The sequence below is a fragment of the Heterodontus francisci genome, unplaced genomic scaffold (assembly GCF_036365525.1).
Source record: "Heterodontus francisci isolate sHetFra1 unplaced genomic scaffold, sHetFra1.hap1 HAP1_SCAFFOLD_1194, whole genome shotgun sequence".
Classification (NCBI taxonomy): Eukaryota; Metazoa; Chordata; class Chondrichthyes; order Heterodontiformes; family Heterodontidae; genus Heterodontus; species Heterodontus francisci.
This window is the reverse complement of record NW_027141049.1, coordinates 1-26,979: the sequence shown is the minus strand read 5'-3', so window position 1 is coordinate 26,979 and position 26,979 is coordinate 1. Positions and strand designations below refer to the sequence as shown.

At 47.1% G+C, this 26,979-nt stretch overlaps 1 protein-coding gene across 1 annotated transcript; it reads right to left on the bottom strand.

Moving 5' to 3' along the window:
* Positions 1–81: 81 nt before the first annotated feature.
* Positions 82–15,441, bottom strand: LOC137361892 (dynein assembly factor with WD repeat domains 1-like; the record flags this gene model as incomplete). The annotated part of the gene is made up of 7 exons (XM_068026493.1): positions 82–1,452; positions 1,708–1,800; positions 3,255–3,320; positions 3,416–3,515; positions 8,405–8,436; positions 13,419–13,527; positions 15,252–15,441. Coding segments are annotated over 7 exons (824 nt in total), but the record flags the coding sequence as incomplete, so codon positions are not given.
* Between the last annotated feature and the right edge of the window lie 11,538 nt (positions 15,442–26,979).

The following is a 26,979-nucleotide window of genomic DNA, read 5'->3' as shown; positions in this document are numbered from 1 at the left end:
AAGTGTAATCACTGTTGTAAGAAATGGAACAGCCAAATTGCACACAGTAAGATCCCACAAAAAGCAATTTGGTGATGACCCTCCGACAGTGTGACACTCCCTCAGTACCGACCCTCCGACAGTGCAGAGCTCCCTCAGTACTGACCCTCCGATAGTGCGGTACTCCCTCGGTACTGACCCTCCAACAGTGCGGCGCTCCCTCAGTACCGACCCTCCGACAGTGCAGAGCTCTCTCAGTACTGACCCTGCGACAGTGCGGAGCTCCCTCAGTACTGACCCTCCGACAGTGCGGAGCTCCCTCAGTACTGACCCTCCGACAGAGCAGCACTCCCTCGGTAGTGACCTTCCGACAACACTGCGCTCCCTCAGTACTGACCCTCCGACGGACCGGCACTCCCTCAGTACTGACCCTCCGACAGAGCAGCACTCCCTCGGTAGTGACCCTCCGACAACACTGCGCTCCCTCAGTACTGATCCTCCGACAGTGCAGAGCTCCCTCAGTACTGACCCTCTGAGTCTTGAAAATCTCTCATCTGACTGAATAATCCAATGGGCTCCCTACCACAAGGAGAATGAAATGTAAAAAATGTTTATTCAGAAAATGCAGCAAAATAGTGTCAGTTATTTACAGGAGCACAAAACAATGAAACTACAGAATTTTTTTTTTTTAGATTAGAGATACAGCACTGAAACAGGCCCTTCGGCCCACCGAGTCTGTGCCGACCATCAACCACCCATTTATACTTATCCTACACTAATCCCATATTCCTACCAAACATCCCCACCTGTCCCTATATTTCCCTACCACCTACCTATACTAGTGGCAATTTATAATGGCCAATTTACCTATCAACCTGCAAGTCTTTTGGCTTGTGGGAGGAAACCGGAGCACCCGGAGAAAACCCACGCAGACACAGGGAGAACTTGCAAACTCCACACAGGCAGTACCCGGAATCGAACCCGGGTCCCTGGAGCTGTGAGGCTGCGGTGAATTTGATAGGGAATCGGTGTTAGACTGTGTCCATGTATGTTTATCTCTGTGGGTCTACTCTCACTTTGTGTCTGTGTGTGTCTCTTTTACTCCCTCTCTATTTGTGTGTTGCCTTCTGTGCATCTCTACATTTATCTATATGTGTGTGTTTGCATTTGTCTGTCTAGATATTTGTGTGTCTCTAAGCATGTTCTGTGTGTTTGTCCATCTGTGAGGTAGGGGAGAGGTTAGGAATAGGACAGGGGATTTCCTGCTGTAGTGACTCCGTCCTCTGACCAGCTCCTGTCGCACTCTGGTGTAATCAGGACCCGAGACTGGTCTCTCTGCGATTCGGCCTCTTCCTGCTCCAGAAGGTAGACGTGTTCCCCGCTGCATGCTGCGATCAGCGGCCTCCCCAATCCGGCTGTGGTGATGTCAATACTGTAAACACCTTGGGGCAGGTTCACGAGCCGACCCACTGTCTGAAATACAATAGAACAATCAGACAACAGGACTTCCCGAACTCGCCATGTCCCGGGATGGTGGGTGGGGGTCAGGAATCTCAGCCTCACACAGAAGGAAATTGGGAAGAGGACAGGGCGGGGCGAATATAAACAGAGTGTGAAAGACAGGAGACAAGGACAGTCACCCCACCCCCACCGCCCCTTCATTGCCCCCGAACCTCGTGAACTCTCAGCCCTCTAAGTACAAAGTGACCCGAGCCACCTCGGACTCACCGCCATCGAGTCCCGTTCAACAAGTCGACAGATGTTGTTCCTGGTCCCAGCAGCGATGAGGTGATCAGATCCCAGCCAACGGCAGCTGTAGGTCTGCACGGAGGGAGGGATAAATAAAGCAGGATATACAACACCCCCACCTCAGAGAGCAGACGCGTCATCCACCCGCCCTGACCCTTCCCGCAGGGACCCGTACCCCGGGGAGAGTCGCTGCCCGTGGGAGACCCGTACCCCGGGGAGAGTCGCTGCCCGTGGGAGACCCGTACCCCGGGGAGAGTCGGGGCCCGTGGAAGACCCGTACCCCGGGGAGAGTCGCTGCCCGTGGGAGACCCGTACCCCGGGGAGAGTCGCTGCCCGTGGGAGACCCGTACCCTGGGGAGATTTGGTGCCCTTGGGGGACCCGTACCTCGGGAGAGTCGGTGCCCGTTGGGGACCTGTATCCGGGGGAGAGTCGGGGCCCGTGGAAGACCCGTACCCCGGGGAGAGTCGGTACCTGTGGGGGACCCGTACCCTGGGGCGAGTCGGTGCCCATGGGGGACCTGTACCCGGGGCAGAGTCGCTGCCCGTGGGAGACCCGTATACCAGGGAGAGTCGGTGCCCATGGAGGACCCGTACCCCGGGGAGCATCGGACCCCATGGGGGACCCGTACCCCGGGGAGATTTGGTGCCCGTGGGGGACCCGTACCCCGGGGAGAGTCGCTGCCCGTGGGAGACCCGTACCCTGGGGAGAGTCGGGGCCCGTGGGAGACCCATACCCCGGGCAGAGTCGCTGCCCGTGGGAGACCCATATACCAGGGAGAGTCGGTGCCCATGGAGGACCCGTACCCCGGGGAGAGTCAGTGCCCGTGGGGGACACGTACCCCGGGGAGAGTCGGTGCCCGTGGGGGACATGTACCTGTGGGAGAGTCGGTGCCCGTGGGGGACCCGTACCCGGAGGAGACTCGGTGCCCGTGGGGGACCCGTACCTGGGGGAGAGTTGGTGCCCGTGGGGTTCCCGTACCCTGGGGAGAGTCGGTGCCCGTGGGGGACCCGTACCCGTAGGAGAGTCAGTGCCCATGGGGGACCCGTACCCCGAGGAGAGTCGGTGCCCGTGGGGGACCCGTACCCCGGGGAGAGTCGGTGCCCGTGGGGGACATGTACCTGTGGGAGAGTCGGTGCCCGTGGGGGACCCGTACCCGGAGGAGACTCGGTGCCCGTGGGGGACCCGTACCTGGGGGAGAGTTGGTGCCCGTGGGGTTCCCGTACCCTGGGGAGAGTCGGTGCCCGTGGGGGACCCGTACCCGGAGGAGAGTCAGTGCCCATGGGGGACCCGTACCCCGAGGAGAGTCGGTGCCCGTGGGGGACCCGTACCCCGGGGAGAGTCGGTGCCCGTGGGGGACCCGTACCACGGGGAGCGTCGGTGCCCTTGGGGGACCCGTACCACGGTGAGAGTCGGTGCCCGTGGGGGACCCGGACCCTGGAGAGTGTCGGTGACCATGGGGGACCCGTACCCTGGAGAGTGTCGGTGACCATGGGGGACCCGTACCCCAGTTCCTGAACTAACTCACCAGGCTAGGACCCCTGTCATCCTCAGGAATATTTTGCACCTTCTCTCCAGAAGCGTAGTCCCAGACCTGAGTGAGAAAACAAAGCGAGGTGACAGTAAGTTCTTGTCATCCACTAAGTATTAAGTGACAGGTTCCCATGGCTGAAAGTCAGGACTCCTCACCTCCAAACTGTTTTCTCTTCGCCAGGAACCGGTCAGGATCTCATTGGTCTCTGGGTGAATCTGCAGGGCATCTCCACAAAGGTGAGGGCCATAAATCCTCCTGGAAGCAAGGATACCCTTCACAAAGCAGCACAGAGTCTCTCCCAGTGACAGTCCCCCATCCCGGTGTTAATTACAGAGTCTCTCCCAGTGACAATCCCCCGTCCCGGGGTTAATTACAGAGCCTCTCCCAGTGACAGTCCCCGTCCCGGGGTTAATTACAGAGTCTCTCCCAGTGACAGTCCCCGTCCCGGGGTTAATTACAGAGTCTCTCCCAGTGACAGTCCCCCATCCTGGGGTTAATTACAGAGTCTCTCCCAGTGACAGTCCCCGTCCCGGTGTTAATTACAGAGTCTCTCCCAGTGACAGTCCCCCGTCACGGGGTTAATTACAGAGTCTCTCCCAGTGACAGTCCCCCATCCTGGGGTTAATTACAGAGTCTCTCCCAGTGACAGTCCCCGTCCCGTGGTTAATTACAGAGTCTCTCCAGGTGACAGAACCCCGTCCTGGGGTTAATTACAGAGCCTCTCCCAGTGACAGTCCCCCGTCCCGGGGTTAATTACAGAGTCTCTCCCAGTGACAGTCCCCCGTCCCGGGGTTAATTACAGAGTCTCTCCCAGTGACAGTCCCCCGTCCCGGGGTTAATTACAGAGTCTCTCCCAGTGACACTCCCCCGTCCCGGGGTTAATTACAGAGTCTCTCCCAGTGACAGTCCCCCGTCACGGGGTTAATTACAGAGTCTCACCCAGTGACAGTCCCCCGTCCCGGGGTTAATTACAGAGTCTCTCCCAGTGACAGTCCCCCGTCCCGGGGTTAATTACAGAGTCTCTCCCAGTGACAGTCCCCCGTCCCGGGGTTAATTACAGAGTCTCTCCCAGTGACAGTCCCCCGTCCCGGGGTTAATTACAGAGTCTCTCCCAGTGACAGTCCCCGTCCCGGTGTTAATTACAGAGTCTCTCCCAGTGACAGTCCCCCATCCTGGGGTTAATTACAGAGTCTCTCCCAGTGACAGTCCCCGTCCCGTGGTTAATTACAGAGTCTCTCCAGGTGACAGAACCCCGTCCTGGGGTTAATTACAGAGCCTCTCCCAGTGACAGTCCCCCGTCCCGGGGTTAATTACAGAGTCTCTCCCAGTGACAGTCCCCCGTCCCGGGGTTAATTACAGAGTCTCTCCCAGTGACAGTCCCCCGTCCCGGGGTTAATTACAGAGTCTCTCCCAGTGACACTCCCCCGTCCCGGGGTTAATTACAGAGTCTCTCCCAGTGACAGTCCCCCGTCACGGGGTTAATTACAGAGTCTCACCCAGTGACAGTCCCCCGTCCCGGGGTTAATTACAGAGTCTCTCCCAGTGACAGTCCCCCGTCCCGGGGTTAATTACAGAGTCTCTCCCAGTGACAGTCCCCGTCCCGGTGTTAATTACAGAGTCTCTCCCAGTGACAGTCCCCCATCCCGGGGTTAATTACAGAGTCTCTCCTAGTGACAGTCCCCCGTCCCGGGGTTAATTACAGAGTCTCTCCCAGTGACAGTCCCCCGTCACGGGGTTAATTACAGAGTCTCTCTCCCAGTGACAGTCCCCCGTCCCGGGGTTAATTACAGAGTCTCTCCCAGTGACAGTCTCCATCCTGGGGTTAATTACAGAGTCTCTCCCAGTGACAGTCTCCATCCTGGGGTTAATTACAGAGTCTCTCCCAGTGACAGTCCCCCGTCCCGGGGTTAATTACAGAGTCTCACCCAGTGACAGTCCCCATCCTGGGGTTAATTACAGAGTCTCTCCCAGTGACAGTCCCCCGTCCCGGTGTTAATTACAGAGTCTCTCCCAGTGACAGTCCCCCGTCCCGGGGTTAATTACAGAGTCTCACCCAGTGACAGTCCCCCGTCCCGGGGTTAATTACAGAGCCTCTCCCAGTGACAGTCCCCCATCCCGTGGTTAATTACAGAGTCTCACCCAGTGACAGTCCCCCGTCTCGGGGCTAATTACAGAGTCTCTCCCAGTGACACTCCCCCGTCCCGGGGTTAATTACAGAGTCTCTCCCAGTGACAGTCCCCCGTCACGGGGTTAATTACAGAGTCTCACCCAGTGACAGTCCCCCGTCCCGGGGTTAATTACAGAGTCTCTCCCAGTGACAGTCCCCCGTCCCGGGGTTAATTACAGAGTCTCTCCCAGTGACAGTCCCCCGTCCCGGGGTTAATTACAGAGTCTCTCCCAGTGACAGTCCCCATCCTGGGGTTAATTACAGAGTCTCTCCCAGTGACAGTCCCCGTCCCGGTGTTAATTACAGAGTCTCTCCCAGTGACAGTCCCCGTCCCGGTGTTAATTACAGAGTCTCTCCCAGTGACAGTCCCCGTCCCGGTGTTAATTAGAGTCTCACCCAGTGACAGTCCCCCGTCCCGGGGTTAATTACAGAGTCTCTCCCAGTGACAGTCCCCCGTCCCGGGGTTAATTACAGAGTCTCTCCCAGTGACAGTCCCCGTCCCGGTGTTAATTACAGAGTCTCTCCCAGTGACAGTCCCCCGTCCCGGGGTTAATTACAGAGTCTCTCCCAGTGACAGTCCCCCGTCCCGGGGTTAATTACAGAGTCTCTCCCAGTGACAGTCCCCGTCCCGGTGTTAATTACAGAGTCTCACCCAGTGACAGTCCCCGTCCCGGTGTTAATTACAGAGTCTCACCCAGTGACAGTCCCCGTCCCGGTGTTAATTACAGAGTCTCTCCCAGTGACAGTCCCCGTCCCGGGGTTAATTACAGAGTCTCTCCCAGTGACAGTCCCCCGTCCCGGGGTTAATTACAGAGTCTCTCCCAGTGACAGTCCCCATCCTGGGGTTAATTACAGAGTCTCTCCCAGTGACAGTCCCCGTCCCGTTGTTAATTACAGAGTCTCTCCCAGTGACAGTCCCCCATCCCGGGGTTAATTACAGAGTCTCTCCCAGTGACAGTCCCCCGTCCCGGGGTTAATTACAGAGTCTCTCCCAGTGACAATCCCCGTCCCGGTGTTAATTACAGAGTCTCTCCCAGTGACAGTCCCCCGTCCCGGGGTTAATTACAGAGTCTCTCCCAGTGACAGTCCCCGTCCCGGGGTTAATTACAGAGTCTCTCCCAGTGACAGTCCTCCGTCCCGGGGTTAATTACAGAGTCTCTCCCAGTGACAGTCCCCGTCCCGGTGTTAATTACAGAGTCTCTCCCAGTGACAGTCCCCCATCCCGGGGTTAATTACAGAGTCTCTCCCAGTGACAGTCCCCCGTCCCGGGGTTAATTACAGAGTCTCTCCCAGTGACAATCCCCGTCCCGGTGTTAATTACAGAGTCTCTCCCAGTGACAGTCCCCCGTCCCGGGGTTAATTACAGAGTCTCTCCCAGTGACAGTCCCCGTCCCGGGGTTAATTACAGAGTCTCTCCCAGTGACAGTCCTCCGTCCCGGGGTTAATTACAGAGTCTCTCCCAGTGACAGTCCCCGTCCCGGTGTTAATTACAGAGTCTCACCCAGTGACAGTCCCCGTCCCGGGGTTAATTACAGAGCCTCTCCCAGTGACAGTCCCCCATCCCGTGGTTAATTACAGAGTCTCACCCAGTGACAGTCCCCGTCCCGGTGTTAATTACAGAGTCTCTCCCAGTGAGAGTCCCCGTCCAGGAGTTAATTACAGAGTCTCTCCCAGTGACAGTCCCCATCCTGGGGTTAATTACAGAGTCTCTCCCAGTGACAGTCCCCCGTCCCGGGGTTAATTACAGAGTCTCTCCCAGTGACAGTCCCCGTCCCGGGGTTAATTACAGAGTCTCTCCCAGTGACAGTCCCCCATCCCGTGGTTAATTACAGAGTCTCTCCCAGTGAGAGTCCCCGTCCAGGAGTTAATTACAGAGTCTCTCCCAGTGACAGTCCCCATCCTGGGGTTAATTACAGAGTCTCTCCCAGTGACAGTCCCCCGTCCCGGGGTTAATTACAGAGTCTCTCCCAGTGACAGTCCCCCGTCCCGGGGTTAATTACAGAGTCTCTCCCAGTGACAGTCCCCCATCCCGTGGTTAATTACAGAGTCTCACCCAGTGACAGTCCCCCGTCCCGGGGTTAATTACAGAGTCTCTCCCAGTGAGAGTCCCCCGTCCCGGGGTTAATTACAGAGTCTCTCCCAGTGACAGTCCCCCGTCCCGTGGTTAATTACAGAGTCTCTCCCAGTGACAGTCCCCCGTCACGTGGTTAATTACAGAGTCTCTCCCAGTGAGAGTCCCCCGTCCCGGGGTTAATTACAGAGTCTCTCCCAGTGACAGTCCCCCGTCCCGTGGTTAATTACAGAGTCTCTCCCAGTGAGAGTCCCCGTCCAGGAGTTAATTACAGAGTCTCTCCCAGTGACAGTCCCCATCCTGGGGTTAATTACAGAGTCTCTCCCAGTGACAGTCCCCCATCCCGTGGTTAATTACAGAGTCTCTCCCAGTGAGAGTCCCCGTCCAGGAGTTAATTACAGAGTCTCTCCCAGTGACAGTCCCCATCCTGGGGTTAATTACAGAGTCTCTCCCAGTGACAGTCCCCCGTCACGTGGTTAATTACAGAGTCTCTCCCAGTGACAGTCCCCCATCCCGTGGTTAATTACAGAGTCTCTCCCAGTGAGAGTCCCCGTCCAGGAGTTAATTACAGAGTCTCTCCCAGTGACAGTCCCCATCCTGGGGTTAATTACAGAGTCTCTCCCAGTGAGAGTCCCCGTCCAGGAGTTAATTACAGAGTCTCTCCCAGTGACAGTCCCCATCCTGGGGTTAATTACAGAGTCTCTCCCAGTGACAGTCCCCCGTCCCGGGGTTAATTACAGAGTCTCTCCCAGTGACAGTCCCCCGTCCCGGTGTTAATTACAGTCTCTCCCAGTGACAGTCCCCCGTCCCGGGGTTAATTACAGAGTCTCTCCCAGTGACAGTCCCCCGTCCTGGGGTTAAATACCGAGTCTCTCCCAGTAACAGTCTCCTCCCCCTCCCCAGTACCTGATTGAATGTGGATGATTCTCATTCCAAAACTAGAGGGAGAAAAACGGAGAGTTTCATTGGTAAATAAATGTTTTTTTTAATGTGTGAGAGTAACACATTCAGCTTGCTCAGTCAGAGTTCATGCATAAATGGATCATAATTTGGTACTCACTGAAACACACGGAGCAGGAAAGACACTGGCAATTTTCCCCCGCCGGCGGGTCCCAAATAGCTGGGGCCTGGCTGGGCTGTGTGATGCCTCCTCGGACTGTGTGATTCCTCCCCGGACTGTGTGATTCCTCCCCGGACTGTGTGATTCCCCTCTGGGTTGTGTGATTCTCCCCTGGACTGTGTGATTCCTCCCCGGACTGTGTGATTCCCCTCTGGGTTGTGTGATTCCTCCCCGGACTGTGTGATTCCCCTCTGGGTTGTGTGATTCTCCCCTGGACTGTGTGATTCCTCCTCGGACTGTGTGATTCCTCTCTGGGCTGTGTGATTCCCCTCTGGGTTGTGTGATTCCCCTCTGGGTTGTGTGATTCTCCCCTGGACTGTGTGATTCCTCCCCGGACTGTGTGATTCCTCTCTGGGCTGTGTGATTCCTCCCCGGACTGTGTGATTCCCCTCTGGGCTGTGTGATTCCCCTCTGGGCTGTGTGATTCCTCCCCGGACTGTGTGATTCCTCCCCGGACTGTGTGATTCCTCTCTGGACTGTGTGATTCCTCCCCGGACTGTGTGATTCCTCCCTGGACTGTGTGATTCCTCCCCGGACTGTGTGATTCCTCTCTGGACTGTGTGATTCCTCCCCGGACTGTGTGATTCCTCCCTGGACTGTGTGATTCCTCCCCGGACTGTGTGATTGCTCTCTGGGCTGTGTGATTCCTCCCCGGACTGTGTGATTCCTCTCTGGGTTGTGTGATTCCTCCCCGGACTATGTGATTCCTCTCTGGGCTGTGTGATTCCTCTCTGGGCTGTGTGATTCCTCCCCGGACTGTGTGATTCCTCCCTGGACTGTGTGATTCCTCCCCGGACTGTGTGATTGCTCTCTGGGCTGTGTGATTCCTCCCCGGACTGTGTGATTCCTCTCTGGGCTGTGTGATTCCTCCCCGGACTGTGTGATTCCCCTCTGGGCTGTGTGATTCCTCCCCGGACTATGTGATTCCTCTCTGGGCTGTGTGATTCCTCTCTGGGCTGTGTGATTCCTCTCTGGGCTGTGTGATTCCTCCCTGGACTGTGTGATTGCTCTCTGGGCGGTGTGATTCCTCCCCGGACTGTGTGATTGCTCTCTGGGCTGTGTGATTCCTCCCCGGACTGTGTGATTCCTCCCCGGACTGTGTGATTCCTCTCTGGGCTGTGTGATTCCTCCCCGGACTGTGTGATTGCTCTCTGGGCTGTGTGATTCCTCCCCGGACTGTGTGATTCCTCCCCGGACTATGTGATTCCTCTCTGGGCTGTGTGATTCCTCTCTGGGCTGTGTGATTCCTCCCCGGACTGTGTGATTGCTCTCTGGGCTGTGTGATTCCTCCCCGGACTGTGTGATTGCTCCCTGGACTGTGTGATTCCTCCCCGGACTGTGTGATTCCCCTCTGGGTTGTGTGATTCTCCCCTGGACTGTGTGATTCCTCCTCGGACTGTGTGATTCCTCTCTGGGCTGTGTGATTCCCCTCTGGGTTGTGTGATTCCCCCCTGGACTGTGTGATTCTCCCCTGGACTGTGTGATTCCTCCTCGGACTGTGTGATTCCTCTCTGGGCTGTGTGATTCCTCCCCGGACTGTGTGATTCCTCCCCGGACTGTGTGATTCTCCCCTGGACTGTGTGATTCCTCCCCGGACTGTGTGATTCCCCTCTGGGCTGTGTGATTCCTCCCCGGACTGTGTGATTCCTCCCCGGACTGTGTGATTCCTCTCTGGACTGTGTGATTCCTCCCCGGACTGTGTGATTCCTCCCTGGACTGTGTGATTCCTCCCCGGACTGTGTGATTCCTCTCTGGACTGTGTGATTCCTCCCCGGACTGTGTGATTCCTCCCTGGACTGTGTGATTCCTCCCCGGACTGTGTGATTGCTCTCTGGGCTGTGTGATTCCTCCCCGGACTGTGTGATTCCTCTCTGGGCTGTGTGATTCCTCCCCGGACTGTGTGATTCCCCTCTGGGCTGTGTGATTCCTCCCCGGACTATGTGATTCCTCTCTGGGCTGTGTGATTCCTCTCTGGGCTGTGTGATTCCTCCCCGGACTGTGTGATTCCTCCCTGGACTGTGTGATTCCTCCCCGGACTGTGTGCTGGTCTCTGGGCTGTGTGATTCCTCCCCGGACTGTGTGATTCCTCCCTGGACTGTGTGATTCCTCCCCGGACTGTGTGATTGCTCTCTGGGCTGTGTGATTCCTCCCCGGACTGTGTGATTCCCCTCTGGGCTGTGTGATTCCCCTCTGGACTGTGTGATTCCTCCCCGGACTATGTGATTCCTCCCCGGACTGTGTGATTCCCCTCTGGGCTGTGTGATTCCTCCCCGGACTGTGTGATTCCTCTCTGGGCTGTGTGATTCCTCCCCGGACTGTGTGATTCTCCCCTGGACTGTGTGATTCTTCCCCGGACTATGTGATTCCTCTCTGGGCTGTGTGATTCCTCCCCGGACTGTGTGATTCCCCTCTGGGCTGTGTGATTCTCCCCTGGACTGTGTGATTCCTCCCCGGACTGTGTGATTCCTCCCCGGACTGTGTGATTCCTCTCTGGGCTGTGTGATTCCCCTCTGGCCTGTGTGATTCTCCCCTGGACTGTGTGATTCCTCTCTGGGCTGTGTGATTCCTCTCTGGGCTGTGTGATTCCTCTCTGGGCTGTGTGATTGCTCTCTGGGCTGTATGATTCCCCTCTGGCCTGTGTGATTCTCCCCTGGACTGTGTGATTCCTCTCTGGGCTGTGTGATTCCCCTCTGGCCTGTGTGATTCTCCCCTGGACTGTGTGATTCTTCCCCTGACTGTGTGATTCCTCTCTGGGCTGTGTGATTCCTCCCCGGACTGTGTGATTGCTCTCTGGGCTGCGTGATTCCCCTCTGGGCTGTGTGATTCCCCCCTGGACTGTGTGATTCCTCCCCGGACTGTGTGATTCCTCCCCGGACTATGTGATTCCTCTCTGGGCTGTGTGATTCCTCCCCGGGCTGTGTGATTCCTCCCCGGGCTATGTGATTGCTCTCTGGGCTGTGTGATTCCCCTCTGGGCTGTGTGATTCCCCTCTGGGCTGTGTGATTCCCCTCTGGGCTGTGTGATTCTCCCCTGGACTGTGTGATTCCCCCCTGGACTGTGTGATTCATCCCCGGACTCTGTGATTCCTCTCTGGGCTGTGTGATTCCTCCCCGGGCTGTGTGATTCCTCCACGGACTGTGTGATTCCTCCCCGGACTATGTGATTCCTCCCCGGGCTGTGTGATTCCTCCCCGGGCTGTGTGATTCCTCCCCGGGCTGTGTGATTCTTCCCCGGACTATGTGATTCCTCTCTGGGCTGTGTGATTCCTCTCTGGGCTGTGTGATTGCTCTCTGGGCTGTGTGATTGCTCTCTGGGCTGTATGATTCCCCTCTGGCATGTGTGATTCTCCCCTGGACTGTGTGATTCCTCTCTGGGCTGTGTGATTCCCCTCTGGCCTGTGTGATTCTCCCCTGGACTGTGTGATTCTTCCCCGGACTGTGTGATTCCTCTCTGGGCTGTGTGATTCCTCCCCGGACTGTGTGATTGCTCTCTGGGCTGTGTGATTCCCCTCTGGGCTGTGTGATTCCCCCCTGGACTGTGTGATTTCTCCCCGGACTGTGTGATTCCTCCCCGGACTATGTGATTCCTCTCTGGGCTGTGTGATTCCTCTCTGGGCTGTGTGATTCCTCCCCGGACTGTGTGATTGCTCTCTGGGCTGTGTGATTCCTCCCCGGACTGTGTGATTCCTCCCTGGACTGTGTGATTCCTCCCCGGGCTGTGTGATTGCTCTCTGGGCTGTGTGATTCCTCCCCGGACTGTGTGATTCCTCCCCGGGCTGTGTGATTCCTCCCCGGGCTATGTGATTCCTCTCTGGGCTGTGTGATTCCTCCCCGGACTGTGTGATTGCTCTCTGGGCTGTGTGATTCCCCTCTGGGCTGTGTGATTCCCCTCTGGGCTGTGTGATTCTCCCCTGGACTGTGTGATTCTTCCCCGGACTGTGTGATTCCCCCCTGGACTGTGTGATTCATCCCCGGACTCTGTGATTCCTCTCTGGGCTGTGTGATTCCTCCCCGGGCTGTGTGATTCCTCCACGGACTGTGTGATTCCTCCCCGGACTATGTGATTCCTCCCCGGGCTGTGTGATTCCTCCCCGGGCTGTGTGATTCCTCCCCGGGCTGTGTGATTCCTCCACGGACTGTGTGATTCCTTTCCGGACTATGTGATTCCCCCCGGGCTGTGTGATTCCCCTCTGGACTGTGTGATTCCTCCCCGGACTGTGTGATTCCCCCCTGGGCTGTGTGATTTCCCCCCGGGCTGTGTGATTCCTCCCCGAGCTGTGTGATTCCCCCCTGGGCTGTGTGATTTCCCCCCGGGCTGTGTGATTTCCTCCCGGGCTGTGTGATTTCCCCCTGGGCTGTGTGATTCCTCCGGGTCGGCCTGTGTGATTTCCCTCCGGTTCTGCCTGTGTGATTACCCCCCGGGTCTGCCTGTGTGATTTCCCTCCAGGTCAGCCTGTGTGATTTCCCTCCAGGTCAGCCTGTGTGACTTCCCTCCGGGTCGGCCTGTGTGATTTCCCTCCGGTTCTGCTTGTGTGATTACCCCCCAGGTCTGCCTGTGTGATTTCCCTCCAGATCAGCCTGAGTGATTTCCCTCCGGGTCGGCCTGTGTGATTTCCCTCCGGGTCAGCCTGTGATGATGTCCCCCCGGGCCGGACTGTGCAACCTTTTCCCGCATCGCGACCTTTTCCCGGGCTGTGACCTTTCCCCGGGCTGCAACCTTTTCCCGGCCCTGAGCTTTTCCCAGGCCGTCACCTATCGCCGGGCTGTGACCTTTTTACCGGCCCATCTCCTTACTTCCTACCTGCACAGTGTCGTCCCATCCACCTGATATCAGCTCAGTAAAGGTCCCAGGATGAAATTTCAGTGCAAAGACTCGGGACTGATGGCCATCCATCAACATCAGGGAGGGGCTAGATGTAAAATAGAAACAGTTCATGTCAGAGGGAACCAGGAGGGAGAATAAGGTGGCAACCAAACAGAGTTCACATGTGAATGGTTTACTCAGTGAGGGCCTCTCAGTCTCTGTCCCGCTCGGTTTCTGTCTCTATCTCTCACAATATACCCAGGCAGAGTAAACATTATTTTGTGAAAGGGAAATCTTGTTTGACAAATCTATTTTTGAGGATGTAACTCGCAGGGTAGATAAGGGAAAATCAATAGATGTAGTGTATTTGGATTTTCAATAAGGGGCCACACAAAGTTATTCCACACAATTAGGACTCGGGGTTGTGGGTAATAGTATAAATTGAGGATTTGTTAATGGACAGAAAAGAGTGGGGATAAACAGGACCTTTTCCGGTTGGCAGGCAGTAACTAGCAGGGTACAACAGGGATCAGTGCTTGGGACTCAGCTATTTACAATCTATATTAATAACTTGGATGAGGGGACCGAGTGTAACGTATGCAAGTTTGCTGACGATACAAAGTTAAGGTGGGCAGGAACATGGCAGATGGAATACAATGTGAGGAAGTGTGAAGTTATTCGCTTTGGTAGGAAAAACAGAAAAGCAGAATATTGTTTTGAAAGGTGAGAGACGGAAATGTTTGCATTCCGAGAGACCTGGGTGTCCTCGTACATGAATCACAGAAAGTTAACATGCAGGGACAGCAAGCAATTAGGAAGGTAAATGGTACGTTAGCTTTTGTTCCGAAGGGATTGGAGTGTAAGAGAGACAAAGTCTCACTACAATTATACAGGGCATTGGTGAGACCACACCTGGAGTATTGAGTCCAGTTTTGGTCTCCTTATCTAAGGAAGGATATAGTTGTCCGAGAGGGATTGTAACGAAGGTTCACTGGACTGGTTCCTGGGATGAGGGGATTGTCCTATGAGGAGAGATCGAGTCGAACGGGCTGATAGAGTTTAGAAGAATGAGAGGTGATCTCATTGAAACATATAGAATTCTGAAGGGGTTTTGACAGGGTAGATGCTGAGAGTCTGTTTCCCCCCCTCACCCCCGGGGCTGGAGAGTCTCGAACACCAGGGGGGGGGTGGTCACAGTCTCAGGATAAGGGCTCGGCCGTTTCACACTGAGATGAGGAGAAATTTCTTCACTCGGAGGGTGGTGAATCTTTGGAATTCTCGATCCCAGAGAGCTGTGGATGATCGGTCGTTGAGTATATTCGAGACAGAGATGGGTAGATTTTTGGGCACTGAGGGAATGAAAGGATATGGGGAGAGGGAATGAAAGGATATGGGGAGAGGGCAGGAAGGCAGAGTCGAGGCAGTAAATCACCTGTGATCATATTGAATGGGAGAGTGGTTTCGAGCGGCTGAATGGCCTCCTCCTGTCCCTATTTCTTATGTTCTCTATCTCTCTCTATCTGTCTTTAACTCACTCTCTCTCCCTCAGCCTGTCTGTCTCTCCCCAGACAGTTGGATAGGTTGTCTAACTGGCGGTTGGTGTTGGGGTGGTGGTGTGTGTGTAGGGAGTGGGAGGACGTATAGAGAAGTGGGAGATTGATGGGGGGATGGGCTTGATCAGTTAGTCCACATGCCCTTGGAAACACAAGCCATCTCGGACACGGGCACCTCCTCGGAAACACAGGTGCACCCTCACAAAACAACCGCTGGGAAACGCGTCCGCTCGGACACGGGCACCCACTGAAAACACGCACCGCCTCGGACATACACCTGGACATGAAAGTGAGCAGACAGTCCCGAGTGATCGAATCATACAGACGGATGGAACCTGCCGTCCCTCCGGTGGCGAAATGGGTTCCTGAAGGATTAAATGCAGCTGTCAGTGTCTCCTGTTCTTCCACGATTGTGTGCAGGCATTTCTGGGTCGACACATGCCACAATTTCACTTTCCCACTGGCATCTGAGCAGGAAATGAAACACAGAGATAGGTGAATACAGGGTATTTAAACACAGAGATAGGTGAATGCAGGGTATTTGAACACAGAGATAGGTGAATACAGGGTATTTAAACACAGAGATAGGTGAATACAGGGTATTTGAACACAGAGATATGTGAATACAGGGTATTTAAACAGAGATAGGTGAATACAGGGTATTTAAACAGAGATAGGTGAATACAGGGTATTTAAACACAGAGATAGGTGAATACAGGGTATTTAAACAGAGATAGGTGAATACAGGGTATTTAAACAGAGATAGGTGAATACAGGGTATTTAAACAGAGATAGGTGAATACAGGGTATTTAAACACAGAGATAGCTGCATACAGGGTATTTGAACACTGAGATAGGTGAATACAGGGTATTTAAACACAGAGATAGGTCAATACAGGGTATTTAAACTCAGAAATAAGTGAATAGAGGGTATTTCAACACAGAGATAGGTGAACACAGGATATTTAAACACTGAGATAGGTCAATACAGGGTATTTAAACTCAGAAATAAGTGAATAGAGGGTATTTCAACACAGAGATAGGTGAATACAGGGTATTTAAACACAGAGATAGGTGAATACAGGGTATTTAAACACAGAGATAGCTGCATACAGGGTATTTGAACACTGAGAGAGGTGAATACAGGGTATTTAAACACAGAGATAGGTAAATGCAGGGTATTTAAACACAGCGATAGGTGAATACAGGGTATTTAAACACAGAGATAGGTGAATTCAGGGTATTTAAACACAGAGATAGGTGAATACAGGGTATTTAAACACAGAAATAGGTGAATACAGGGTATTTAAACACAGAAATAAGTGAATAGAGGGATTGAAACTCAGCGATAGGTGAATACAGGGCTTTTAAACACTGAGATAGGCGAATACAGGGTATTTAAACAGAGATAGGTGAATACAGGGCTTTTAAACACTGAGATAGGTGAATACAGGGTATTTAAACACAGAGATAGGTGAATACAGGGCATTAAAACACAGAGATAGGTGAATACAGGGTATTTAAACACAGAGATAGGTGAATACAGGATATTGAAACAAAAATAGGTGAATACAAGGTATTTAAACACAGAGATAGGTGAATACAGGGTATTTAAACACAGAGATAGGTGAATACAGGGTATTTAAACACAGAGATAGGTGAATACAGGATATTGAAACAAAGAAATAGGTGAATACAGGGTATTTAAACACAGCGATAGGTGAATACAGGATATTGAAACAAAGAAATAGGTGAATACAGGGTATTTAAACACAGAGATAAGTGAATACAGGGTATTTAAACACAGAGAAAGGTGAATACAGGGTATTTAAACACAGAGAAAGGTGAATACAGGGTATTTAAACACAGAGATAGGTGAATACAGGATATTGAAACAAAGAAATAGGTGAATACAGGGTATTTAAACACAGAGATAGGTCAATACAGGGTATTTAAACACAGAGATAGGTGAATACAGGGTATTTAAACAGAGATAGGTCAATACAGGGCTTTTAAACACTGAGATAGGCGAATACAGGGCATTTAAACACAGAAATAAGTGAATAGAGGGATTGAAACTCAGCGATAGGTGAATACAGGGCTTTTAAACACTGAGATAGGTGAATACAGGGCTTTTAAACACTGAGATAGGTGAATACAGGGTATTTAAACACAGAGATAGGTGAATACAGGGTATTTAAACACAGAGATAGGTGAATACAGGATATTGAAACAAAAATAGGTGAATACAAGGTATTTAAACACAGAGATAGGTGAATACAGGGTATTTAAACACAGAGATAGGTGAATACAGGGTATTTAAACACAGAGATAGGTGAATACAGGATATTGAAACAAAAATAGGTGAATACAGGATATTGAAACAAAGAAATAGGTGAATACAGGGTATTTAAACACAGCGATAGGTGAATACAGGATATTGAAACAAAGAAATAGGTGAATACAGGGTATTTAAACACAGCGATAGGTGAATACAGGGTATTTAAACACAGAGATAAGTGAATACAGGGTATTTAAACACAGAGAAAGGTGAATAAAGGGTATTTAAACACAGAGATAGGTGAATACAGGATATTGAAACAAAGAAATAGGTGAATACAGGGTATTTAAACACAGAGATAGGTCAATACAGGGTATTTAAACACAGAGATAGGTGAATACAGGGTATTTAAACAGAGATAGGTCAATACAGGATATTGAAACAAAGAAATAGGTGAATACAGGGTATTTAAACACAGAGATAGGTCAATACAGGGCTTTTAAACACTGAGATAGGCGAATACAGGGCATTTAAACACAGATAGGTGAATACAGGGTATTTAAACACAGATAGGTCAATACAGGGCTTTTAAACACTGAGATAGGCGAATACAGGGCATTTAAACACAGATAGGTGAATACAGGGTATTTAAACAGAGATAGGTGAATACAGGGCTTTTAAACACTGAGATAGGTGAATACAGGGCATTAAAACACAGAGATAGGTGAATACAGGGTATTTAAACACAGAGAAAGGTGAATACAGGGTATTTAAACACAGAGATAGGTGAATACAGGATATTGAAACAAAGAAATAGGTGAATACAGGGTATTTAAACACAGAGATAGGTGAATACAGGGTATTTAAACACAGAGATAGGTGAATACGGGGTATTTAAACACAGAGAAAGGTGAATACAGGGTATTTAAACACAGAGATAGGTGAATACAGGATATTGAAACAAAGAAATAGGTGAATACAGGGTATTTAAACACAGAGATAGGTGAATACAGGGTATTTAAACACAGAGATAGGTGAATACGGGGTATTTAAACACAGAGAAAGGTGAATACAGGGTATTTAAACACAGAGATAGGTGAATACAGGATATTGAAACAAAGAAATAGGTGAATACAGGGTATTTAAACACAGATAGGTGAATACAGGGTATTTAAACACAGAGATAGGTGAATACAGGGTATTTAAACACAGATAGGTGAATACAGGGTATTTAAACACAGAGATAGGTGAATACAGGGTATTTAAACACATTTAGGTAAATACAGGGTATTTAAACACAGAGATAGGTGAATACGGTATTTAAACACAGAGATAGGTGAATACAGGGTATTTAAACACAGAGATAGGTGAATACAGGGTATTTAAACACAGATAGGTAAATACAGGGTATTTAAACACAGAGATAGGTGAATACAGGGTATTTAAACACAGAGATAGCTGAATACAGGGTATTTAAACACAGAGATAGGTGAATACAGGGTATTTAAACACAGATAGGTAAATACAGGGTATTTAAACACAGAGATAGGTGAATACAGGGTATTTAAACACAGAGATAGGTGAATACAGGGTACTTAAACACAGATAGGTAAATACAGGGTATTTAAACACAGAGATAGGTGAATACTGGGTATTTAAACACAGAGATAGGTGAATACAGGGTATTTAAACACAGAAATAAGTGAATAGAGGGAGTGAAACACAGAAATAGGTGAATACAGGGTATTTAAACACAGAGATAGGTGAATACAGGGTATTTAAACACTGAGATAGGTGAATACAGGGATTGAAACACAGAGATAGGTGAATACAGGGTATTTAAACACAGAGATAGGTGAATACAGGGTATTTAAACACAGAGATAGGTGAATACAGGGTATTTAAACAGAGAGATAGGTGAATACAGGGTATTTAAATACACAGATAGGTGAATACAGGGTATTTAAACACAGATAGGTGAATACAGGGTATTTTAACACAGAGATAGGTGAATACAGGGTATTTAAACACAGAGATAGGTGAATACAGGGTATTGAAACACAGAAATGAGTGAATACAGGGATTGAAACACAGAAATAGGTGAATACAGGGTATTTAAACACAGATAGGTGAATACAGGGTATTTTAACACAGAGATAGGTCAATACAGGGTATTTAAACACAGAGATAGGTGAATACAGGGTATTTAAACAGAGAGATAGGTGAATACAGGGTATTTAAACACAGATAGGTGAATACAGGGTATTTTAACACAGAGATAGGTGAATACAGGGTATTGAAACACAGAAATGAGTGAATACAGGGATTGAAACACAGAAATAGGTGAATACAGGGTATTTAAACACAGATAGGTGAATACAGGATATTTAAACACAGAGACAGGTGAATACAGGGATTGAAACACAGAAATAGGTGAATACAGGGTAGTTAAACACAGATAGGTGAATACAGGGTATTTAAACACAGATAGGTGAATACAGGGTATTTAAACACAGAGATAGGTGAATACAGGGATTGAAACACAGAGATAGGTGAATACAGGGTATTGAACCACAGAAATAGGTGAATACAGGGTATTTAAACACAGAGATAGGTGAATACAGGGTATTTAAACACAGAGATAGGTGAATACAGGGTATTTAAACACAGATAGGTGAATACAGGGATTGAAACACAGAGATAGGTGAATACAGGGTATTTTAACACAGAGATAGGTGAATACAGGGTATTTAAACACAGATAGGTGAATACAGGGTATTTAAACAGAGATAGGTGAATACAGGGTATTTTAACACAGAGATAGGTGAATACAGGGTATTTTAACACAGAGATAGGTGAATACAGGGTATTGAACCACAGAAATAGATGAATACAGGGATTGAAACACAGAGATAGGTGAATACAGGGTATTTAAACACAGATAGGCGAATACAGGGTATTTAAACACAGATAGGTGAATACAGGGTATTTATACACAGAGATAGGTGAATACAGGGTATTTAAACACAGATAGGTGAATACAGGGATTGAAACACAGAGATAGGTGAATACAGGGTATTTAAACACACAGATAGGTGAATACAGGGTTTTTAAACACAGATAGGTGAATACAGGGTATTTTAACACAGAGATAGGTGAATACAGGGTATTTAAACACAGAAATGAGTGAATACAGGGATTGAAACACAGCAATAGGTGAATACAGGGATTGAAACACAGAGATAGGTGAATACAGGGTATTTAAACACAGAGATAGGTGAATACAGGGTATTTAAACACAGATAGGTGAATACAGGGTATTTAAACACAGAGATAGGTGAATACAGAGTATTTAAACACAGATAGGTGAATACAGGGTATTTAAACACAGAGATAGGTGAATACAGGGTATTTAAACACAGAGATAGGTGAATACAGGGTATTTAAACAGAGATAGGTGAATACAGGGTATTTAAACACAGAGATAGGTGAATACAGGGTATTTAAACAGAGATAGGTGAATACAGGGTATTTAAACACAGAGATATGTGAATACAGGGTATTTAAACAGAGATAGGTGAATACAGGGTATTTAAACACAGAGATAGGTGAATACAGGGTATTTGAACACAGAGATAGCTGAATACAGGGTATTTGAACACAGATAGGTGAATACAGGGTATTTAAACACAGAGATATGTGAATACAGGGTATTTAAACAGAGAGATAGGTGAATACAGGGATTGAAACACAGAGATAGGTGAATACAGGGTATTTAAACACACAGATAGGTGAATACAGGGTTTTTAAACACAGATAGGTGAATACAGGGTATTTTAACACAGAGATAGGTGAATACAGGGTATTTAAACACAGAAATGAGTGAATACAGGGATTGAAACACAGCAATAGGTGAATACAGGGATTGAAACACAGAGATAGGTGAATACAGGGTATTTAAACACAGAGATAGGTGAATACAGGGTATTTAAACACAGATAGGTGAATACAGGGTATTTAAACACAGAGATAGGTGAATACAGGGTATTTAAACACAGATAGGTGAATACAGGGTATTTAAACACAGAGATAGGTGAATACAGGGTATTTAAACACAGATAGGTAAATACAGGGTATTTAAACACAGAGAAATGTGAATACAGGGTATTGAAACACAGAAATGAGTGAATACAGGGATTGAAACACAGAAATAGGTGAATACAGGGTATTTAAACACAGATAGGTGAATACAGGGTATTTTAACACAGAGATAGGTGAATACAGGATATATAAACACAGAGAAAGGTGAATACAGGGTATTTAAACACAGAGATAGGTGAATACAGGGTATTTAAACACAGATAGGTGAATACAGGGTATTTAAACACAGAGATAGGTGAATACAGGATATTTAAACACAGAGAAAGGTGAATACAGGGTATTTAAACACAGATAGGTGAATACAGGGTATTTAAACACAGAGATAGGTGAATACAGGGTATTTAAACACAGAGATAGGTGAATACAGGGATTGAAACACAGAGATAGGTGAATACAGGGTATTGAAACACAGATAGGTGAATACAGGGTATTTAAACACTGAGATAGGTGAATACAGGGATTGAAACACAGAGATAGGTGAATACAGGGTATTTTAACACAGAGATAGGTGAATACAGGGTATTTAAACACAGAGATAGGTGAATACAGGGTATTGAACCACAGAAATAGATGAATACAGGGATTGAAACACAGAGATAGGTGAATACAGGGTATTTAAACACAGAGATAGGTGAATACAGGGTATTTAAACACAGATAGGTGAATACAGGGTATTTAAACACAGAGATAGGTGAATACAGGATATTTAAACACAGAGAAAGGTGAATACAGGGTATTTAAACACAGATAGGTGAATACAGGGTATTTAAACACAGAGATAGGTGAATACAGGGTATTTAAACACAGAGATAGGTGAATACAGGGATTGAAACACAGAGATAGGTGAATACAGGGTATTGAAACACAGATAGGTGAATACAGGGTATTTAAACACTGAGATAGGTGAATACAGGGATTGAAACACAGAGATAGGTGAATACAGGGTATTTTAACACAAAGATAGGTGAATACAGGGTATTTAAACACAGAGATAGGTGAATACAGGGTATTGAAACACAGATAGGTGAATACAGGGTATTTAAACACAGAAATAGGTGAATACAGGGATTGAAACACAGAGATAGGTGAATACAGGGTATTTAAACACAGATAGGTGAATACAGGGTATTTAAACACAGAGATAGGTGAATACAGGGTATTTAAACACAGAGATAGGTGAATACAGGGTATTGAAACACAGAGATATGTGAATACAGGGTATTTAAACACAGATAGGTGAATACAGGGTATTTAAACACAGATAGGTGAATACAGGGTATTTAAACACAGATAGGTGAATACAGGGTATTTAAACACAGATAGGTGAATACAGGGTATTTAAACACAGATAGGTGAATACAGGGTATTTTAACACAGAAATAGGTGAATACAGGGATTGAAACACAGAAATAGGTGAATACAGGGTATTTTAACACAGAAATAGGTGAATACAGGGATTGAAACACAGATAGGTGAATACAGGGTATTTAAACACAGAGATAGGTGAATACAGGGATTGAAACACAGAGATAGGTGAATACAGGGTATTTAAACACAGAAATAGGTGAATACAGGGTATTTTAACACAGAAATAGGTGAATACAGGGATTGAAACACAGAGATAGGTGAATACAGGGTATTTAAACACAGAAATAGGTGAATACAGGGTATTTAAACACAGAAATAGGTGAATACAGGGTATTTTAACACAGAAATAGGTGAATACAGGGATTGAAACACAGAGATAGGTGAATACAGGGTATTTAAACACAGAAATAGGTGAATACAGGGTATTTAAACACAGAAATAGGTGAATACAGGGTATTTTAACACAGAAATAGGTGAATACAGGGATTGAAACACAGAGATAGGTGAATACAGGGTATTTAAACACAGAAATAGGTGAATACAGGGTATTTAAACAAAGAAATAGGTGAATACAGGGTATTTAAACACAGAAATAGGTGAATACAGGGTATTTTAACACAGAAATAGGTGAATACAGGGATTGAAACACAGAGATAGGTGAATACAGGGTATTTAAACACAGAAATAGGTGAATACAGGGTATTTTAACACAGAAATAGGTGAATACAGGGATTGAAACACAGAGATAGGTGAATACAGGGTATTTAAACACAGAAATAGGTGAATACAGGGTATTTAAACACAGAAATAGGTGAATACAGGGTATTTTAACACAGAAATAGGTGAATACAGGGATTGAAACACAGAGATAGGTGAATACAGGGTATTTAAACACAGAAATAGGTGAATACAGGGTATTTAAACACAGAGATAGGTGAATACAGGGATTGAAACACAGAGATAGGTGAATACAGGGTATTTAAACACAGAAATAGGTGAATACAGGGTATTTAAACACAGAGATAGGTGAATACAGGGTATTTAAACACAGAGATAGGTGAATACAGGGTATTTAAACACAGAGATAGGTGAATACAGGGTATTTAAACACAGAGATAGGTGAATACAGGGTATTTAAACACAGAAATAGGTGAATACAGGGATTGAAACACAGAGATAGGTGAATACAGGGTATTTAAACACAGATAGGTGAATACAGGGTATTTAAACACAGATAGGTGAATACAGGGTATTTAAACACAGATAGGTGAATACAGGGTATTTAAACACAGATAGGTGAATACAGGGTATTTAAACACAGATAGGTGAATACAGGGTATTTTAACACAGAAATAGGTGAATACAGGGATTGAAACACAGAAATAGGTGAATACAGGGTATTTTAACACAGAAATAGGTGAATACAGGGATTGAAACACAGATAGGTGAATACAGGGTATTTAAACACAGAGATAGGTGAATACAGGGATTGAAACACAGAGATAGGTGAATACAGGGTATTTAAACACAGAAATAGGTGAATACAGGGTATTTAAACACAGAAATAGGTGAATACAGGGTATTTTAACACAGAAATAGGTGAATACAGGGTATTTTAACACAGAAATAGGTGAATACAGGGTATTTAAACACAGAAATAGGTGAATACAGGGTATTTAAACACAGAAATAGGTGAATACAGGGTATTTTAACACAGAAATAGGTGAATACAGGGATTGAAACACAGAAATAGGTGAATACAGGGATTGAAACACAGAGATAGGTGAATACAGGGTATTTTAACACAGAAATAGGTGAATACAGGGATTGAAACACAGAGATAGGTGAATACAGGGTATTTAAACACAGAGATAGGTGAATACAGGGTATTTTAACACAGAAATAGGTGAATACAGGGATTGAAACACAGATAGGTGAATACAGGGTATTTAAACACAGATAGGTGAATACAGGGTATTTTAACACAGAAATAGGTGAATACAGGGATTGAAACACAGAAATAGGTGAATACAGGGATTGAAACACAGAAATAGGTGAATACAGGGATTGAAACACAGATAGGTGAATACAGGGTATTTAAACACAGATAGGTGAATACAGGGTATTTAAACACAGAGATAGGTGAATACAGGGTATTTTAACACAGAAATAGGTGAATACAGGGATTGAAACACAGATAGGTGAATACAGGGTATTTAAACACAGATAGGTGAATACAGGGTATTTTAACACAGAAATAGGTGAATACAGGGATTGAAACACAGAAATAGGTGAATACAGGGATTGAAACACAGAAATAGGTGAATACAGGGTATTTAAACACAGAGATAGGTGAATACAGGGTATTTTAACACAGAAATAGGTGAATACAGGGATTGAAACACAGATAGGTGAATACAGGGTATTTAAACACAGATAGGTGAATACAGGGTATTTAAACACAGAGATAGGTGAATACAGGGTATTTTAACACAGAAATAGGTGAATACAGGGATTGAAACACAGAAATAGGTGAATACAGGGTATTTAAACACAGAGATAGGTGAATACAGGGTATTTTAACACAGAAATAGGTGAATACAGGGATTGAAACACAGAAATAGGTGAATACAGGGTATTTAAACACAGAGATAGGTGAATACAGGGTATTTTAACACAGAAATAGGTGAATACAGGGATTGAAACACAGAAATAGGTGAATACAGGGTATTTTAACACAGAGATCGGTGAATACAGGGATTGAAACACAGAGATAGGTGAATACAGGGATTGAAACACAGAAATAGGTGAATACAGGGTATTTAAACACAGATAGGTGAATACAGGGTATTTTAACACAGAAATAGGTGAATACAGGGATTGAAACACAGAGATAGGTGAATACAGGGATTGAAACACAGAAATAGGTGAATACAGGGTATTTAAACACAGAGATAGGTGAATACAGGGTATTTAAACACAGATAGGTGAATACAGGGTATTTAAACACAGAGATAGGTGAATACAGGGTATTTAAACACATTTAGGTAAATACAGGGTATTTAAACACAGAGATAGGTGAATACGGTATTTAAACACAGAGATAGGTGAATACAGGGTATTTAAACACAGAGATAGGTGAATACAGGGTATTTAAACACAGATAGGTAAATACAGGGTATTTAAACACAGAGATAGGTGAATACAGGGTATTTAAACACAGAGATAGCTGAATACAGGGTATTTAAACACAGAGATAGGTGAATACAGGGTATTTAAACACAGATAGGTAAATACAGGGTATTTAAACACAGAGATAGGTGAATACAGGGTATTTAAACACAGAGATAGGTGAATACAGGGTACTTAAACACAGATAGGTAAATACAGGGTATTTAAACACAGAGATAGGTGAATACTGGGTATTTAAACACAGAGATAGGTGAATACAGGGTATTTAAACACAGAAATAAGTGAATAGAGGGAGTGAAACACAGAAATAGGTGAATACAGGGTATTTAAACACAGAGATAGGTGAATACAGGGTATTTAAACACTGAGATAGGTGAATACAGGGATTGAAACACAGAGATAGGTGAATACAGGGTATTTAAACACAGAGATAGGTGAATACAGGGTATTTAAACACAGAGATAGGTGAATACAGGGTATTTAAACAGAGAGATAGGTGAATACAGGGTATTTAAATACACAGATAGGTGAATACAGGGTATTTAAACACAGATAGGTGAATACAGGGTATTTTAACACAGAGATAGGTGAATACAGGGTATTTAAACACAGAGATAGGTGAATACAGGGTATTGAAACACAGAAATGAGTGAATACAGGGATTGAAACACAGAAATAGGTGAATACAGGGTATTTAAACACAGATAGGTGAATACAGGGTATTTTAACACAGAGATAGGTCAATACAGGGTATTTAAACACAGAGATAGGTGAATACAGGGTATTTAAACAGAGAGATAGGTGAATACAGGGTATTTAAACACAGATAGGTGAATACAGGGTATTTTAACACAGAGATAGGTGAATACAGGGTATTGAAACACAGAAATGAGTGAATACAGGGATTGAAACACAGAAATAGGTGAATACAGGGTATTTAAACACAGATAGGTGAATACAGGATATTTAAACACAGAGACAGGTGAATACAGGGATTGAAACA